The sequence below is a fragment of the Pteropus vampyrus genome, unplaced genomic scaffold (genome assembly GCF_000151845.1).
Source record: "Pteropus vampyrus isolate Shadow unplaced genomic scaffold, Pvam_2.0 Scaffold4, whole genome shotgun sequence".
In the NCBI taxonomy this organism is placed as follows: Eukaryota; Metazoa; Chordata; class Mammalia; order Chiroptera; family Pteropodidae; genus Pteropus; species Pteropus vampyrus.
The window spans coordinates 19644356-19662520 of record NW_011888785.1 but is presented as its reverse complement, the minus strand read 5'-3'; the positions used below and the strand labels follow the sequence as shown (position 1 = coordinate 19662520).

Genomic DNA, 18165 nt, shown 5'->3' with positions numbered 1-18165 from the left:
CCTTGTACTTAAACTTGGGCCTTTGCTATTTTGTTTTGTTTTGCTTTATAGTGTTTTGTTTTGTTTTTGATCAGGTTGACCTTCAACTGTCAAGCCAAGATACAAGGTTATAAAGTAGTCACTACTTGTGGGATATGGGTTCTTACTCAATGTTTGTAGATTTTAGTTTCATCATTTGTAAAATGAAGTGAATAATGCCTCCCTTGCAAGATAATTGTGAGGCTGACAGATTCTTAAAAGTAGTTAGTACAGTGCTGGCATATAGTTGGCAAAACCTGATAATTCCTATTTCTATTATCATTACTATTATTGTTTTAGAATTGATCTCTTTCTGAACATTGCTCATTCTGTTATTAAATTTTTGAATAGAATTAAAATTAATGTTACTAGCATTTAATACAAAGGCACAAATGTCTAGAATGGTTCTGTTAAATTACAATTCTGTTAAATTACAAATGTCTAGAATGGTTTGGTTAAATTACAATGTTTTTTACATCAATTTAAATTAAATCTGCCTTTCCACACTAGACACAGAGAGGGTGTAATATTTAATTTGGCTCCCTAAATTTGGGGAAAAATCCAATGATATACAATGAGACTTTGGAAAAATATCATATAAAATAAGGTATTTCTGTTTATAACAAAAAACAAACAACATATTTTTTAGTTTAACCAAAAGAGATGTTGAGAATTTATTAATTTGTAAAGAATGTACGCAGCCACCAAAAGTATGTCTTTTTAATTACTGAAGCACCCAACTCTTCAGTGTAGTTTCCTCAGTGTTGGGTATTGCACTCACTTAGCAGAGCTGCGTCCCTGGGGAGACAAACAGCATGCCAGGCCCAACACTAGGATGAGTCCTGGGCTGGGCCTCAAGGCCTGTGCAGGGAGATTTACATTGTCCCCAATGTGACGCAAAGCTCCATGACAGTGGTGGACATGCTGTAATTACCTTCACTTAGGCGGCTTGCTTATTGCAGCTAATGGAGCGGCACTGATTACACTCACATCCTGAGGTCCAACTGAGGGTTAGTGTGGTCTGTGTGGACTATTGTGTACAGGAAGCAGCGGTAAGAGAGAAAAAGGGAGAGGTTAGAGAACCAAGAACACGGTGGTTTTGAAGAGGGCTTGAGGAATAGAAAATAGAAAATGAAATGGTGGAAATTAGAGAAACTTTGCTTTTAATGCTGGAGAATTTTCAAGAATTTCTATGTTAAAGAGTTCTGGGTACCAGGAGCCCCATAGAATGGCAAAAGAAAATACACAGAATTATACTTTGACTATATATTAGGAGATTTAAAGAAAACTGGTTGGGGACATTTAAGTAAAGTGCAGGGAGGAGCCTTTGGCAGTGGGCGTTGTTCTGGCATTTAGGTTTTTGTATATCAAGTTCCTTTAGAGCAGGAGTACTTGACCTGGGATCCAAGATCAAGGAACTTGAATAGAGGGAAAATTACTTATTTACTTTCATTAACTTCTAATTGAAATTTAGCACCTTCTTTCATTATCAATACAGGCAACAAACTGCTTTATTAGCAGTAATTGTGACTTTATTGCCAGTAGAAATCCCAGATCATTTTTATGTCATATTACGATTGATGCAATTATCTTGAAATATCTTTTACCCACATCTCTACTTTGGAATTATAGTAGCTGTGAGACCTATAGTTAGCTCTTATCATTTACTGTGTTAACAAAAAATATACATATTTGCTCTATCACGATTTAAAAGTATTTCGATAACTGAACTTCAATATAATTGGTTTCCTTTGTAATCCTATGTATTTTGTTTTATGCATTTAAAATAATTATTCTAAGAAGGGAGTCCACAGGCCTCATCAGACTGCCAAAGGAGTCCATGGAACATAAAGGGTAAGAACTCTGCTTTAGAGTCTGACATCAAACACTAGCCATCGATAAAGGGTGCCTATATTTTGTGGGGCAGATAGTAATATTAGGAAAAGGAAAGTAGTGAACGTATACCACAAAAGAATGAGCAACAAAATGTAAAAGTGGGTTTTTTGAACCACTGGACAAAGAACTTTCCTGACCTTTCCTGCTCTTTGTTCTGGCCCCCAAAAGCTATCACGGTCCGGATGGCCCCCAGAGCCTCTTCTGCCACAGCACCTGCTTTTGCATATGCAGCTAGTTCTTTGTCACTATATGCCGAGAGTATCTGTACAGAAGAGAAACATTCATAATTTTGTATGGGGAGAAAAGTTAAAAGACAGTCTGACCAACTCTTAAAGTTACTTTTTCTTCCCAAATCCTATCTTTTACCAAACATTGAAATCATGAAGCTAACAACACTCAGTATACCAGGTCCAAAGGCTTCTTCCACCCCTACACAGGCCAGATCTGATCTACCCTTGTGATATACTCCTCCAGGAGTAGTCAGGAAAAGGAAATAAACACATAACTCTCTACAAAAAGTTTTTGGGAACAGTTCAAGTTCCACAACTACTGTTTTTTCCTTTGCTAATTGCAAAATAACCTAAAATAAAATCATATTGTTTTGAAAGGATTCCCCATCTTTTCCTTCACTGCGTCACAATTTTTAATTACTATGAAAACAATACTTTCAGATCTACTCACGAACATTCTACTGAATAATAAGATGGCTATGCACGATGTTGCAAGAGAAAGGTAAAAAAAGGAATCCAAACAAAAGAGATCCAATAGTTTATAAAGTAAAAACATCAACTCCGGAATGAGCAAAAATTGCCAGTAAAATTTCTCAACTTTCCATATTGGCTGAAGCAGAACAGGTTATGTGTATTTTATTGTAAGGCAAAATTGGCAGAGTGCCACTTAACTATCCATTAAAAATAAATCAAACAAATCCAAACTTTATTTAAATTGTTTATATTCACACAGGAGTTTGAAGAAATGTATATTTTAAAATTTTTTCCTTAAATAAGGATATAACCATATATGTAATTTAAACTACTACACCAGAGGATTTACTCAAAGAAATAATAGCAGTGCAAAAAAAAAAAAAATTATAATTGAGGTAATAACTGTAACATTTTGAATCACATTAAAAATAAATTTCCTTATTAAAGCACCATGTTAACAACATGCTTCAAACTGTGGTTTTAACTGACATTTAACACAGATTGACACAACTACAAATACCAGAACACTGTAACTTAAAAATAACTTTGCGTGTATGTGTGGGTCAACACACACAAAAATGCCCAAGTTTCACATACCTTTGCCCAGACAGCTGCAGACAGTCCCAGGACAGGGCTGATGGCCATTATCACAAGGGTGAGCTTCCATCCTCTGATGAACCCCACTATGAATCCTGCAAAAAACGTGGCTACTGCTTGAAAGAACATTCCAACCTTGTCACCAATTCCTTCACTGATTTTGGAGATGTCACTAAAAAAGATCACACTTAAGTGGTTACAGGCAGGAGGTCTTTAGTTAGAAAGGTGAAGCAGACATCTAACAAATAAACAGATAAAATTTATTCACACTACTGCAAGCCTCTTTCAGAGTCTTAGCCTCTTGAATGATATTTTTTTCCCACCTAATTACTGTACAAAGGGAGAGATCCTGGATTAGTTCCTTAATTTCTAAGAAATCAATGTAATTAAAGTTGATACTATTAAATTCGTTAATCCTATTAGAGGAGCATTAACATTTTGAACAGGAGTCAATTTGTTTAAAAGCGGAAGTTAGAAAGAGCTCCTTGCTTTTATCCTTAGCCATATTCTCAACACTGTCTATTCTCAATACAGCAGCTAGTGTGATCCTTTGAAAACTGAAGTCTGCACAGGTTACTCTTCAATCAAAAATGTGCAGTGGCTGCTCATTTCACTGAGTCAATGCTGAAGGCCAACCAGGTCCTAAATTCCTTGATCTTCCCTCCTTTTTGAACTCACTACACTCTTACCAGGACCTCCAATAAGAAAAAGTTTATCATCTACCTCCCCCTGCTGGAAAGTAAGCAACTTGAAGACAAAATCTTTGTCTTACTGGTATATCACAAACATCCAAAACAGTGCTCAACACATAATGGGCCCTCAATATTTGTTGAATAAGTGAAGAGTCAATAATTACTAAGACAAGTCTCTTTGTGAAGTCATTCAATCATTCATTTATTCAATCATCTTAATTGAGTACATAACATCTGTAAGGCCTTGTGGTAAGCTCCATGAGAGAAAAACAAATATTTAAGGTGAGCTCAGCTCTCAAATAAACCTACTAACTGAGGAGAAAAACTAACAGAAAAGGAAAATACACTGTGGCATAGGCTGTAAGTGCTATAAACAGCTGTCACATGTTCTACTTCCAGTAAATAGCAAACACCTAATCTATTAACTTTTTTTTTTTCATTTAAAACCTTCACACAATTAGTGGTTAATTTCTTTATGAAAGTATGACATTAGTAATATACTTACTCTGTTAGCCGTGTATTGAGTTCAGTGATGTCATTGGTGTCAAACCAACCTATTTCTTGTCGCAGAATAGCATGAAAAAATTCTTTCCTAATTTTCCTAATCTGTCGGTTAGCTGCCAAAGTCCAGAATGACACTTGTATATAGGCGGCAATGAAAACTCCAGCACCTAATCCTGAGTAATAATATGCATATCTGGAAAATAATTAGAAAGTTGCTTTTAAGTATTGTCCTTTACTCATTTCTTTCAGGAGTAATCTTCGGAATTGGGAATTAATAAGTTTACTGAACTGACCACAAGGATTATATAGGACATTATAACAAATACACATTAAATTTTTTACTTTTCTTAAATTATAAGAGGAGAATAGCACATTTATTTGAATTATCAGCTAAAGAAAAATAAATTTCTGCGGTTATACAAGAAAAAAATAGCAGTGTTAGCGAAACACTTTTAAACTGATATTGACAATTTGTACATACAATTTGATATTTCTTTCATAATTAATGTTCTAGACTTGCGTATCTCATACTAAACATTTTCACTACTATTCACATATTGCAAATGTAGGAATAAACAGATTGAGCATAGGTAATGGTTCTTAGTCTAAGGTTTCTCATATTGTTTACACATAGAACCCAAAAACACCTCTTCCTATTTGGCAGAATTTGAAAAAAATTTTTAAATAGTATGCTAAAATGTCATGAATTCAAACATGACATTTGGAGTGAAGGCTTAACTATATTAGAGGAAAGTTAGTATCTCCAAAAATAATAAATTTTGTTTCCGTACTTTCAAATATATTTTTAATATAATTTAAAAAACTTTTTCTGGACGGAATCCTTTCAGGCCTGCTATAGCATACAGATAGTACTCATTTATATCAGCAACATTAACTGATATGTAAACATACAAACATTATGTTCCAAGCTTAATAGACATTAGCCTGTCTATTAAGAAGGCTAATGATGGGGGTGGGGAATGCCATAAATGACATTATTGGATCAGCTGACAAAATTGGAATACAGATGATAGATCAGATCAAAGTATTGTTATCGATATTAAATTTACTGAAGTTGTCAACTTTACTGTGGTTATGAAGGGCATATCCTGTTCTTAGGAACCACACTGAAGTACTTATTAGTAAAGGGCCATGATATATTTGACTTACTTTAAATGGCAGGGTCAGGAGTGGTGTAAATGATAAAAATAGGTTAAAGAGTATAACAAAAAGTAAAGAGTATATATTAGCCAATTACCTAGTCATTTCTTCTTCCAGAATTCTGCCTGGATTTAACATTGACAATGAAAAATTCACTAAATAAAAACAAAATGAAACAAAAATAAGACATTTTTGAAAGGTTAAACTATTAATAGATATTGCCAGGTTTTAAAAAATCTTTTCACTTTTCTCTTTTCATTTTCAAATGCATTCTTTTCACTTTACAAATAAAAAGCCCAAGGGTTTAGGCGCAGGACATCTAAGGTCTAGATGGGGGAAGATAAGACCTCTCAGGTTCTTCCCTCATCTTGGTGGTTTGGGGCCTTCAGCAAAGCAGCTTCCTAAGGAGCCACAAAAGGCAGAGGAGGAAAAAATAAATGGTCCAAATAGAAAATACAGGATTTAAGCGGCACTCTTTTTCTTAGTGGTTCAAGTACTTTACAGATACTTGTGAGTGTAAATTTATTTTAATATGTGCTTCCTTATGACCTAAGTAATAGAAAGATTGAATTACATCCATTGTAAAGGAAGAAAAATTAAAGACAAGGAAGATAACTGAGTTGCTCAGAGACAAGTCAGTGGATCAAATAGTCATCATTGTCATGTATTCCATGTCTTGTTTACTAGCAAAACTGTATTCTGGTATTTTTAAAGCATTATTAATTAGAAAGAAATACATTGTCCATTAATTTGGGCTAATATGATAAAAATGTCAGTGTGTCTTTCCTGGTTTTCATAACAGCTGGCATTTATTATTTATTTTATGACAGGCTCTGTTCTGAACACTTTACACATATTAATTCATTTACTTTTCATACAACCTATGAGTAAGACTATTTTAGAGATCCCCATTTTACATATGAGGAAGGAAATTGAGGCACAGAGATAAATTAACTTACCCAAAGTCATACCGCTAGCAAATAGTCTGCGTGCCCTAACACTATGCTATACAGCTCCTAACACTATACCATACTGATTAATTCGTGTGGTAATGACTTATTTTAACTTTTGAAAACACAAAGTGAAAAATAAAAAGAAATAGCTCATCTCTACTGTATTCACAAAATAATAGGATAAAATATCAACACAGCATTGCTAAGAAAACATACTAATGTAGGTAGTTCTCGTTTACCATGATGCTGGGAGAGAAACTAGTCTTTGTTCCTTTATCATGTGTAAATAACCCAGAGGTCATGTTTTCTGGGTGCTGTGTATCTTTCTTATCTTCTTTCAAAGAAAGATAAGGTTGACATTTATTTAAAACTTAAACTACTGTCAGGGTCAATTACCAAGCATAATTTCCCCCTCAGGACTGAACTTCTACTGATGTTCACAGCAAAGTTTTTCTTCTTATTACTCTTGCTCTTTGTCAGCTATCAGATCCTTGAGAAATCATACCATTTTATTTCTGTTCTTATCAGTTCAGTTCTGCAGGCTGATTTCCTTCCTTAGTTCTTCTTAAATATGTACTTTTGATATGCCAAATCAGAACTGAGTTTGGAATTAGAGGCGGACAGGCTATCCTAAAGATATGGTATTTGTAGAAATCATTGTTCAAAACCTTGGAAAACCTCCAGATATATGTGTTGAGGGTTGGTTGTTTCCTTGAACTTAGAAATCAGGTGAAATCTTAAATGAGTTTAACTCTCCTCCTACACCTACCTCAAACTTTTAAATTCTCTCAATAAGGATATAAAATTCAGATTGATCTTCCCTACTAGAAAATAAGAATTTATGGGCATTCCGAACTGGAACCCCTCCTTTCAGAGTCCATTCAGAGTCCCAGGCCAAGAATGGCAGTCTAGTACTAGGTTAGTAACCCTAGGAGCCCCAGAAATCCCAGGAAACCAGGATGAAGGTGAGGCAACTATATGTTGATGTGTTCCCTAAAGAGTCATGGGACTCTAGATCTGGAGTTCTAGAGCTGGAAATCTCATGAGATTTTAGATCTAAAAAGGGCATAAACCTGGTCTTCTCAGGTGCTACCCATTATGCTTCAATCTCATAAAAAATTTCCAAATAGTTTTCTGGTTCAAGGATTCTCAGTGCTATCTGCCTGTTAGAATCACATTAGGAGCTTGAAAAATACAGAAGCCCAGGCTCCACCCAAGAGCATAAATCAAAACTTTTGACTGAATCTAGAGATCATATTTCTAAAAATACCCCAACCTCCACTTGATTCTAATATGGAGGAGAAAATGCCCACTCTCACTCACCTGGATGCCTCCCAAAACAAGGAAATGGAGAATTCTTGAAGCTGCCTATTCATTTTATAGAGCGCCCATAGAATTAATTCACTTTATAGATGAGTAAACATAAATTTATAATAGTTGTTTCATTTCTAAGTTCGTACAGCTAGTTTCCCCCAATATTCATTGATCATTTACTAAGTTCTAGACACTTTACATAAATCATCTTATTTAATTCTATCAGTAAGTCTATGATTACTTTTCAAAGATGAGATCAGTAAATATAGAAGTTAAGTAACTTTCCCAAGGTCATACATCTTGTGCATGAAGGGCCTAAATAACTGTACAACTTAAGGCTTACTTAAGGAGACACTACATAGGGAGTACTGATGATGATCACTTTTGAGTCTCAAATTAAGTCAATGTCTCCCTTCCTGAATTTTGCCTAAAACTTCCTTTGTCATATAGAAATATTCAGTACAAAACAAAGAGGTGGTGTTTGTCCATGGGGCTTATGCAGTATGGGCAGTTAATTAAGGTAACAAGGGGCTCAAAAGTGCCTTTTTTCTCTTAACTCCAAAGCCATGCGAGGACATGTAGGATATATCAATTTCCTCACAGAATTTCCTAGATTATTACAGTCACATAGACTTGGGACAAAATATATCAGGTTCTTGGTACTCTGCAGAAAAACTGTTTCCTATGACTCTGTCCTTAAGGTTTGGATGCAGAATGTTCTACGCATAGTTTCTGCACAACTGAGTCATTGTGAGGGAACAACCTTGTCACGTAGTGGCTTTATTCTGTTGACAAGGATGGGCTGTGTTCCCAATAAATCATTGTCAGACGCTCTTGTAATTTAAGCCATTTTCATCTAACATTCTCTTCTCACTTGGCTCCCATTAAGTCTAGCTGTCCAAGAACGCAACAATTCTAAAGACTAGACTCTAAATAAACATCATGTCTATGAGACGAGCTAGTAAGCTCAGCTCTATCTTTCATATTCTATCTTCTTTCAACCTCCATGATTGTTGCTAAACTATGACTCTAAACATATCAATGAGCTCTTTGGATTTAGAGTGAGTATGAAATTTAAAGATTGCATTTCTCCAAGGAGGAATGAGAATATTACTTTTAAAAATTACCAAAGAGTAGACATTGGATATTAATAACATTAGAGGGACTTCCCATTCTAATCCTCCGAGATAGTCAATAAGGCCTAATGATAAATGTGGCTAAAAATGTCGTAACGTTTGGAGGCTACTGAAACTAAGCTGGCAACTCTAGAGGGTTTAGCGTTCCAGCAAGCACAGGTCTGTCAGTGACTTGTTCGTGCCATTCCTCAGAAAGACCTTGAGTTTGGCCCTAGGCACAGCACATGGCACCTGCCTGCCTGTCCAACTTCACAGTAATTAGGTTGCATAATTAGAAGCAAGTAAAAAACAAGCAAACTGCTCCAAATAAGAAAACTGTGGAATTATTCTGGTGTTCTAAAAACAAGACTAGTAAAAGTAGTACAAATGCTAACTTATTTGTGATAAATGTGTTGCATTGTTTTAATCTGATTTTTTAAAAAAATTTAAGTGTGATAAAATACACATAACATAACATTTACCATCTTAACCATTTTAAGTGTATGGTTCAGCAATGTTAAGTATATTCACATTGTTGTACAACCAATCTCCAGAACTTTTTTTACGTTGCAAAACTGAAACTTTATGCATTAAACAACTCCTAATTTCCTCCTACCCCCAATCCCTGGTAACCATTATTCTACTTTCTGTTTCTATGAATTTGACTACTCTAGATACCTCATAGAAGTGGAATCATACAGTGTTTATCTTTTTGTATTCGACTGGCTTGTTTCACTTAGCATAATGTCCTCAAGGGTCATCCATGTTGCTGCATGTGTCAGGATTTCCTTTCTTTTTAAGGCTGAATATTGTTCCATTGTACAATATATCGTATTTTGTTTATCCATTCATCCATTAATCTGACTTTTTTTAATCCTGAATTGAAACCAGTTTTTGACTGATGTGTCTGAATATGAGCATCACCCTGCTTTATATATATATAAAGCATAATAATCTATAGAGCTTCTAAAAAGTCAAAAGAAAACAAATAGAAAATTCCCACCCCTCATTTCCTTAAAGGCTTTCTAAATGTCTTATATTACTCCAACTTTACCTTTATGGTGTTTATGTTAAAGTTTTGGTCACTGGTTAAACACAGTAATCCATTTAAAAGTTTCCCAAACATATTTTTTTAAAAAGAGAAAGCATAATTATTTACATTGGCAGTATCATGTATTTATATGGTAATGAGCATGGTTTAGATAATAAGAAAACCTGGATTTGATTTCTGTCCTAACCCTCACCAGCTATGTAACTTTGGACAAGTTATTTATCCTCTCCGAGCTTCAGTTTCCTCATATGTTAAGAAGAACAGTATTACCTACTATGTAAGACTGTTTTTATGAGGGTTAAGTGAAATAGGACCTAGCAGATAAGAAATACAATGAAAGATTACTATTATTGTTGTTACTTTTATTATAAAGAGGGTCTTCTCAGAAACAATAGTAATTGAGAATACATAAACTGTGTTTTTGTAGGAGCTTTTTTTTTTCTATTCAAAGGATGCTTTTACTAGTTTTCTAAAAGGTATTAATGTTTATCAATATTTATGTATACAGGTCCTAGTGTATAAATCAAGCAATCATATTCTCTTAGGTAATTACACATAAGCCCTATGCTGCTAACCAAATATACAGTTCTTAATCTGTGAACACTGAAAACTCTTACTGAATATTATCTAAATTATAGGGTCCACTTTTTCTCAGGCATCTTTGCTATGAAAGCTGTCTTTTCTTTATGGGTATTTTTTCCTTATATTCCACCATCTGTGGACCAATAAATCTCCACTCAATCTTCTCTAATCTAGTGCCCAAAAGGTTGTTTGGAAGGAACTGAGCCTCAAGCCTGGTAGAAAGTTGAAACTGCCTTTCTTTCTATGTGTAATAAAAAAAGACGGGAGGAAAAGAAAAGGAAACCAGAAACAGATCTACAAGCTGGACACAGCTAAGAAGTACTGCCATGTTAACTGGTATCTTTTGAAATTTACCAGTAATCACTAATGGGATGAATATTGAATAGGTATACTGTTACAGTTCCACTGTCTTCATGTACAGTGACTTCTCTACTTTCTATATATTTCCTTATCCTGTCAAACAGCATACACCCAGTTCTTGAAATTTGAGTATTCAAGGAATTTTCTGAGAATTTCACAATTTCTTCTGTAATACCTAGAGTCTAAATCAGATATCTAAATCATTAAACAAGTACATGATGAATAGCAAAATCAATTTCTAATCTTTCACCTAGGTAAAGGAGTACGATGCATTAAAAAAACAAGTAGAGAAATGCTTACCTGGAAAGGATAAGTTTCCTGAAGTAATAACAAATCTGTCAGTCATGTCTCCAAATACTATCATCATTAGAGGGAGGCCTGATCCATGAGCAATGGCCATGATTGTGCCCAGGGACATAAATAATTTATCCTGCCAATCAGAGTATCGAAACTGAAAAAAAAAAAACTTATCTTACCTTGTGGTATAGAATTTATCTTTTCCACAATTATATGTTCTTTGGATTTTTATTTAAGGTCAGTACATTTGTAATAGTTGCAAATAAATGTATTAGGTAAGAAGGAGAATTTCAACCCAGATCATTGACAGACTAATTTCATGATTCTATTTATTTTATATTCTGTGAAGAAATCAATCTGATTCTGTTTAATCAGTATCTTATTTGCTTGAATGACTGTAATATAATCAGAAGGGATAAAGGTTTGATTCTAAGAAGAAATGTTGTTTGATCTTCCAGAACTCCTGATGTAGTGAATTAAGGACAACTAGGAGTACACACACACACACATACACACACACCCTAACAAACACATGCACATATGCACATGCACACGCGCATCACATCCTTTAAAATGACATTCAGAATATTTCAGAGGGAGAATTACAAGTAGGGGAAACAGGACTTCTGAGTTTTGAGAATAAGATCCTCCTAAAAGGTTTAAGTTCGCTTTTGAAAGGCAGCTCAGTAGTGAAGTGAAACAAACATTATGGAGTACCTATCTGTGTACGTTAGAGCAGTGGTCCCTAACATTTTGGCACCAGGGACCAGTACTCCTACGAGAATCTAATGCCTGATCATCTGAGGTGGAGCTGAGGTGGTGATGCTAGCACTGGGAAGTGGCTGCAAATACAGATGAAGCTTCACTTGTTTGCCCACCACTCACCTGCTGTGCGGCCTGGTTCCTAACAGGCCAGACCTGTAAGGATCCGAGGCCTGGGGTGTTGGGAACCCCTGCTTTAGAGAATTCTTGCTCATGGGGAGGATGCTCATTACAGAATCTTAAAGAGTAGGAGGAGTTAGTTAAAGAATTGGGGAATGCACAGGAAATAGGGAATGTTTAGGCTTAGAAGAGCAAGGTGACTAGAAACTGCATAGAGTTTTCAGGCAGCTCCACATGGTGGAATTCCTGAAGTGGACAGTACAGAGTGTGGAGACGATATTAGAGAGAGGTAGAAAAGGCCTCAAGGGCCATACCAGGGATCTTGGTCTTATCTTAGTATCATCCATGTACAATGTACTTAGTACTATCACTTAGAGGGAGGACACTAGTTGTCACAGTGAAGTACGCAACACCCACAAATGAAAATAGCTGATCAATGTCATAATACTCCAAAGACTTTTCCTTCACTGTTTTTCAGTCTTCTCCAATTTCTCACTTTTTCTTCTCATTTTTGATTAACTGTTCTTTGGCTCTCTTTGTTCTCCTTTCCTCCTCTTTCTGACTACATCGTTGTCTTATTTTTCCATTTCTATACCTTCCCCTCTGTCCCTTGCATCTCTCCCCTCTTTTAAACTTTTTCCCTCTATCCATTTTCCTCACTCCACCCCACCTGCTTTTTGGGGACAAGGGACAGTCATCAGGAGAATGGATGAGTCAGACTTGGCAGAGTGGGGTTTTTAAGAGCTGAAGCTGAGTCAGATAGGGTCAATACCCCAGGGCAGGATGAGGTCAGACACACATGGTGAGGTGGGGAGGGGGAGTGTGTGTGCAAACTTTCCTCAGAGAGTTCCAGAAGTTCAGTAAGGGAAGGCCAAATTCTATCATCAAACACACAGGGCAAGCAAGAGTGCCAAAAGAGACAAAGGGTCAGAAGCCAAGTGAAATTTGGAACAAAAAAAGGGGAGCAAGTGAAGTCAAGAGCAAATGGGGAAGGGTCCCTGAAATTGCTATAAAAGAGACTAGTGTCCCCAGGGTTCAATTCTGTGGTTCCTAGGGAAGGGAGTTAGAACGCTTGGGTCTGTCCACTACAGTTTCAAGCACAGGATCAGGTCGTCATGTAATGTTTTCTTTACTGAATATTTACATGAAATTGAGGAATATTTTAAATGCTTTTCAAACTACTTAAATAAAATTTCCTTGTTTCTAAGCAAGGTACTAAGTATAGCTAGATTGTTCTCAGTGATTTTTCAACAAAACAATACATTTCTAATTTCTGATGAAGTAGTTTTGTAAATGTCTAGTCACTATGCAATACACCTGAAACTAATATAATATTGTAAGTTAATTGTAATTGAACGATGAGAGAGGGAAGTTTTTTTTAAAAGTACAGTATTTTTCCTGAATCTCTTTTGAGACAAAAAAAAATCTATTCAGAGTCTGAAAAAGATTACATTTATATTTAATTTAAATTTTAGCTTTTATATTCAAGAAAATTTCCACATTTCTACTTTAAGGTTCATGGTATTTTATTTTATGTAGGAGGCAGATTGAAAACCTATGCAACAAAACCAGATTTAGTTTTACAGTTTATCCTCTAAAGCACTAAATTAAAAAAAATACTCTTATTGATACTTTTAAACAAAAACATCACGAGAATAAGGAAGAAGAGAATAAATAGGGGCTTTGTGGTGACTTGAGAAATCTGCAGCAATGTTCAAGACCTAGGATGTTTTGGTGTCTTTTCAGCCATTTACTTATTAAGTTGGAAATTTCAGCTGACATGCTACTTAATATCAACTTTTTTTACTACTGAATAATGGCTATCATAGTTTGAAACACATCATATTTACCACAAGTGGGCAAACACTTTCTTGGGCCGCCTCTCTGAGACAAATGAAAAACAGATTAGACTTCTTGAAAAAATATGTTGGCTTGCCTCGTGCCAGCAGAAAGCCACTGAGAATTGTGCTGAACATAATCTAAATCTCTAATAGTTACTCTACATTTAATCAATTATCTTGGAAGCCAAATGTGAACACAGACTTCTTAATTGTCTTAAAATTTCTATAGTTAACAATCACTTTACATGCAAGCTTATTTTAAGCTAAATGTGTGGGGGTTTTGTGAAACAAATGTAGAGATTCATTTTTCTGAAATTGGTTAGTTTGTCTGGTGCTACAAACACAAATCCTATTTTCAATTTCACTGTAAACCAGTTAGCTCTGTTCTGTTTCATAGCCAACCTACCCCTACCTCTTTTATCATCCATCTTGGGCCATGACTACAATGAGCCAACCTCAGCCAGCACAGGTGTAGCAGGGAAAAATCTGTCACTGCCTGTAGACAATCTTAAAGTGCTGGCTCTATAACTATTGATTCTACACCAGATTTGAATGAAGGAAAGAATTATTCACATTTATTATTTTACAACTTACCAGTGTTAATGGTCCAATCAAATTCACTTTCTTTTTCCTGTCTTGTTTGCTGTAAAGAATATAATTGTTTGAATTCGAAACTATTACAAAATGTTTCATAGTCAACTGAATATAAATTTGAGATGTTATCACATTCAACTATTATAATATTTTCAAATATAAAACAGTGATGTCCACAAATTGTCAAAATTATCCAGTTCAACAAATATTGCAAGGCAATCACCAAGTAACTGAAGTAACTGTCCAAGGTACTACAAGGATATCTGGATAAACAAGAAATGGTCACTTTCCTTACAGAGCTCACATACAGGGGGAAGATGAATGTATTAATAATGTCTGCCAAATCAATTACACTCCCCCCTTACCTGCAGTTTTGCTTTCCCCAGTTTCAGTCACCCATAGTCAACTATAGTCTGAAAATATTAAGTGGAAAATTCTAGAAATAAACAATTCAAAAGTTTTAAATTGTACACCATTCTGAGTATTGTAATGAAATCTCTCTCTGTACCGCTGAGGACATAAATCATCCCTTTGTCTAGTGTATCTATGCTGTAGATGCTACTCACCTCTTAGAAGCGATCTCAGTTATCAGATCGACCATGACAGTATCACTGTGCTTGTGTTCAAATAACTCTCATTTTACTTAATGGCTTCAAAGCGCAAGAGCGGTGATGGCAAAAATTTGCACTTGCCAAAGAGAAGCCTTAAAGTGCTTCCTTTAAGTGAAAAGGTAAAAGTTCTCAACTTAATAAGGCATTTTATCATCTCACATCATCACGAGATAAGGAAAGGTGAATATAGTACAATAAGGTATTTTGACAGAGAGAAAGAGAGGGAGAGAGAAAACATTCACATAACTTTTATTATAGCATATTGTTATAACTATTCTATTTTACTATTAGTTATGGTTGTTAATCTCTTACTGTGTCAATTTTTATAAATTAAACTTTATCACAGGTATGCATGCATAGGGAAAAACAGAATATATGTAGGGTTCTATACTATCTGAGGTTTCAGGCTTCCACAGGGGGGTCTCGGAGTGTATTCCCCATGGATAAGGGGGAACCAGTATAAATTCTTCCTTTGCTGAAAAAAATACATGTTGATCTAAATATAGTAAGGGTCACTCTTCTGAAGTTTTATGGCGAGTGGTGTCAGGAAGTCTTGTTTGCTCTACATTCAAAATACATCCTGAATTCAACCACTGCTCACCAATTTTACTGCTACCCCAGTAGCTCAGGAGAACTCCTGTTAGTCTCCCCACTTCCACTTATGCCCCTTTTAGTCTATTCTCAACACAACAGCCAGAGTAATCATTTAAAAACTCGAATCATATCACACTACTATTCTCACTTTTCTCAGAGTAAAAACCAAATCTTACATTGGCTTCTAGAGCCCTACATGATCTGTTTCCTCGTAACCTCTCTGACTACCTTGCCCACTTCCATGGCTGCTTGCTCTGTTCCAGCCACCATGGCCCCTCTGCTGTTCTGTGAACACACCAAACATTTTCCCATTGCAGAGTCTTTACATTTTCAGTCACCTCCACCAGGAATGCCCTCTCTTCAGACACCCACAGAGCTCTCTTCTCTCATTTCTTCCATATCCGTGCTCAAATATTGCCTTCTCAATAAGACCTGCTGCCTTATTTAAAATTGTAAACTACTTCCTCCTTGTACTCCTGATTTCCTTGGCCTCAATTAATGTTTTTCTATAGCATTCATTACCTTCTAACATTTGTTGTAGTTTACTTATTTAGCATGTGTATTATTTATGTCTGCCTGTCATACAATAAACTCCATGAGGGCAAAGGTTTTATTTTATTTTTGCCTAAAATGCATTTATTTAGCTTAAATTTCCAGATAGGTGATAAAGTTTTAATCATAAAACTTGATCCCAAATTATTTAGAACATTTGCTAAAATCAAAGGACAGACATCTGCCACTAAGTATATTCAAAGGAATGTGCCACAGGCAATAGCAGCATGATTAGAATAATCATATAACTAACTCTTAATTTGCCCTAAATAACTAAAGTGAGTTTAACTTCCTTTGAATGTATAAGCTTTGGTCTGCTTTTTATAAAAATTAGTCCCATTTCATTTAATTTCATAATCTTACAGTCTTAATGTATTCTTAACTTTTCATATTCCTCTTTTGAACTGTTTTCTTCTTTCCAGCAGAAGGCTGTGAGCTCCACTTCTGCGACCTTCCTTAGGTTTTGGAGTGTTACTGCATTTTTCACAGGGATAGCTCCTTTGTACACTCATCAAATGTTCAGCCAGGGCAAGACATAAATAGCCTTCCTTGTGAAAATGCCATCTATTTATAGATTCACAGTCAATCCCTAAATTGGCAGTTGATGAACACCACATCTTTCTGGTAGAAATACTACCATCCATCGGTTTTCCAATTCTATATGGCAAACTAAATTTTCTGTGAATGAGCACCATAGTACTTAGAAGGAATAGAGCAATATCACTGTATGAAGAAGTTAACAGTCTAAAATAATGCTTCTGTTTAAACATCAGATAGGCGTATTGCAGTTGGCTAATCAGTTCCCTTGCAGCTTGAGGATAGACACACTTGATAAATTTGTCCCTCTGGGTGATTACTCGATGACACAGGTCAATTAGTTCTGGATGGCCTGGTGTGAACTCAGAGACCATAACAACTTCATAAACTATTTGAAGCTAAAGGAGAAAATGATTCACTATTCCCACAGTGAAAGAGGAAACAGAGACAACACACCATTGAATAGTTGCTTCTGCTCCTACTAGGGCCAGTGAAGTGCTCTTAACAAGGGCCCCTGGGAATCAAGAAGCCAGCGCCGGGAGAAAGACGCGCACGCAAAGGAAACACTGAGGTTTCCGCCTTACATTTGAACAACATCTGATTTGGAAGCGCAGGTTACAGAAGAATAGGCTGCCCGAGGACCTCCTCCCTATCTCACTGCCCAGAACGAAGAAATACGGAACCCGGCTAGCGCTGGGAGGAGGGGGAAGGGGTAAGAAAAAGAGGAACAGGAATGAGGGAGAGGAGGGAGTTTTTGCTTCACGACCTCTGTTCTAAAAAGCACAACCATCAACAGCAGATGTCTGGTGCTCTATAAGCATGAAAAATCAGATGATGTTTATGAAAGTTATTTGTAAAAGTTTTGAGTTATATAATGCAAGGGATGTTATACAACGCAGATATTCATCGAATCACCCTGCACAAAGGGAAGCGGGCACTTTTAAAGACAGCCTCTTCTTCCTGAGCCTGTTGCAAAAGAGGCATCTGTAACATTCCTTAAGAAAGGTCAGAACCTCAGACAAGACTCTCCAAAGAACCTCCAAAACAAAGGCCAAAGGCATCAAACAGATTTTTCTCAACTTCTTTACGAGGCCGAATTTGGCCCCGCTGATTCCCGGGTAACGGAAAAACGGTGCCGGATGATGTACCTGCTGCTGCTCAGTTCAAAGTCACCTTCTGCTCTCACCCGGCGCCGGGCAGTTCCGTTCCTTCCCGCCTCGGGATCCATCTCAGCCTGGGGAGAAACCACAGCTTCAGGTCCAAATGCACTCACCCCAGCTCGGGGAGGACAGCCAGCCTCCTCGCAGCCC

General features: G+C 36.2%; 1 protein-coding gene across 3 annotated transcripts in view; it reads right to left on the bottom strand.

The window, feature by feature from the left end:
* Positions 1–18085, bottom strand: part of LOC105294804 (phosphatidylcholine translocator ABCB4) — a 68169-nt gene extending 50084 nt beyond the window's left edge. For all 3 annotated transcript variants that reach the window (XM_011364164.2, XM_011364175.2, XM_011364184.2), the window contains exons 1-7: positions 18004–18085; positions 14562–14610; positions 11248–11398; positions 5670–5727; positions 4413–4604; positions 3216–3387; positions 2052–2176 (exon numbers count right to left, since the gene is read on the bottom strand). In XM_011364164.2, the coding sequence (XP_011362466.1) occupies positions 2052–2176; positions 3216–3387; positions 4413–4604; positions 5670–5727; positions 11248–11398; positions 14562–14610; positions 18004–18083 (827 nt within the window). In that variant the 5' untranslated portion in view covers positions 18084–18085. The remainder of the gene's footprint in view (positions 1–2051; positions 2177–3215; positions 3388–4412; positions 4605–5669; positions 5728–11247; positions 11399–14561; positions 14611–18003) is intronic.
* Positions 18086–18165: the final 80 nt, after the last annotated feature.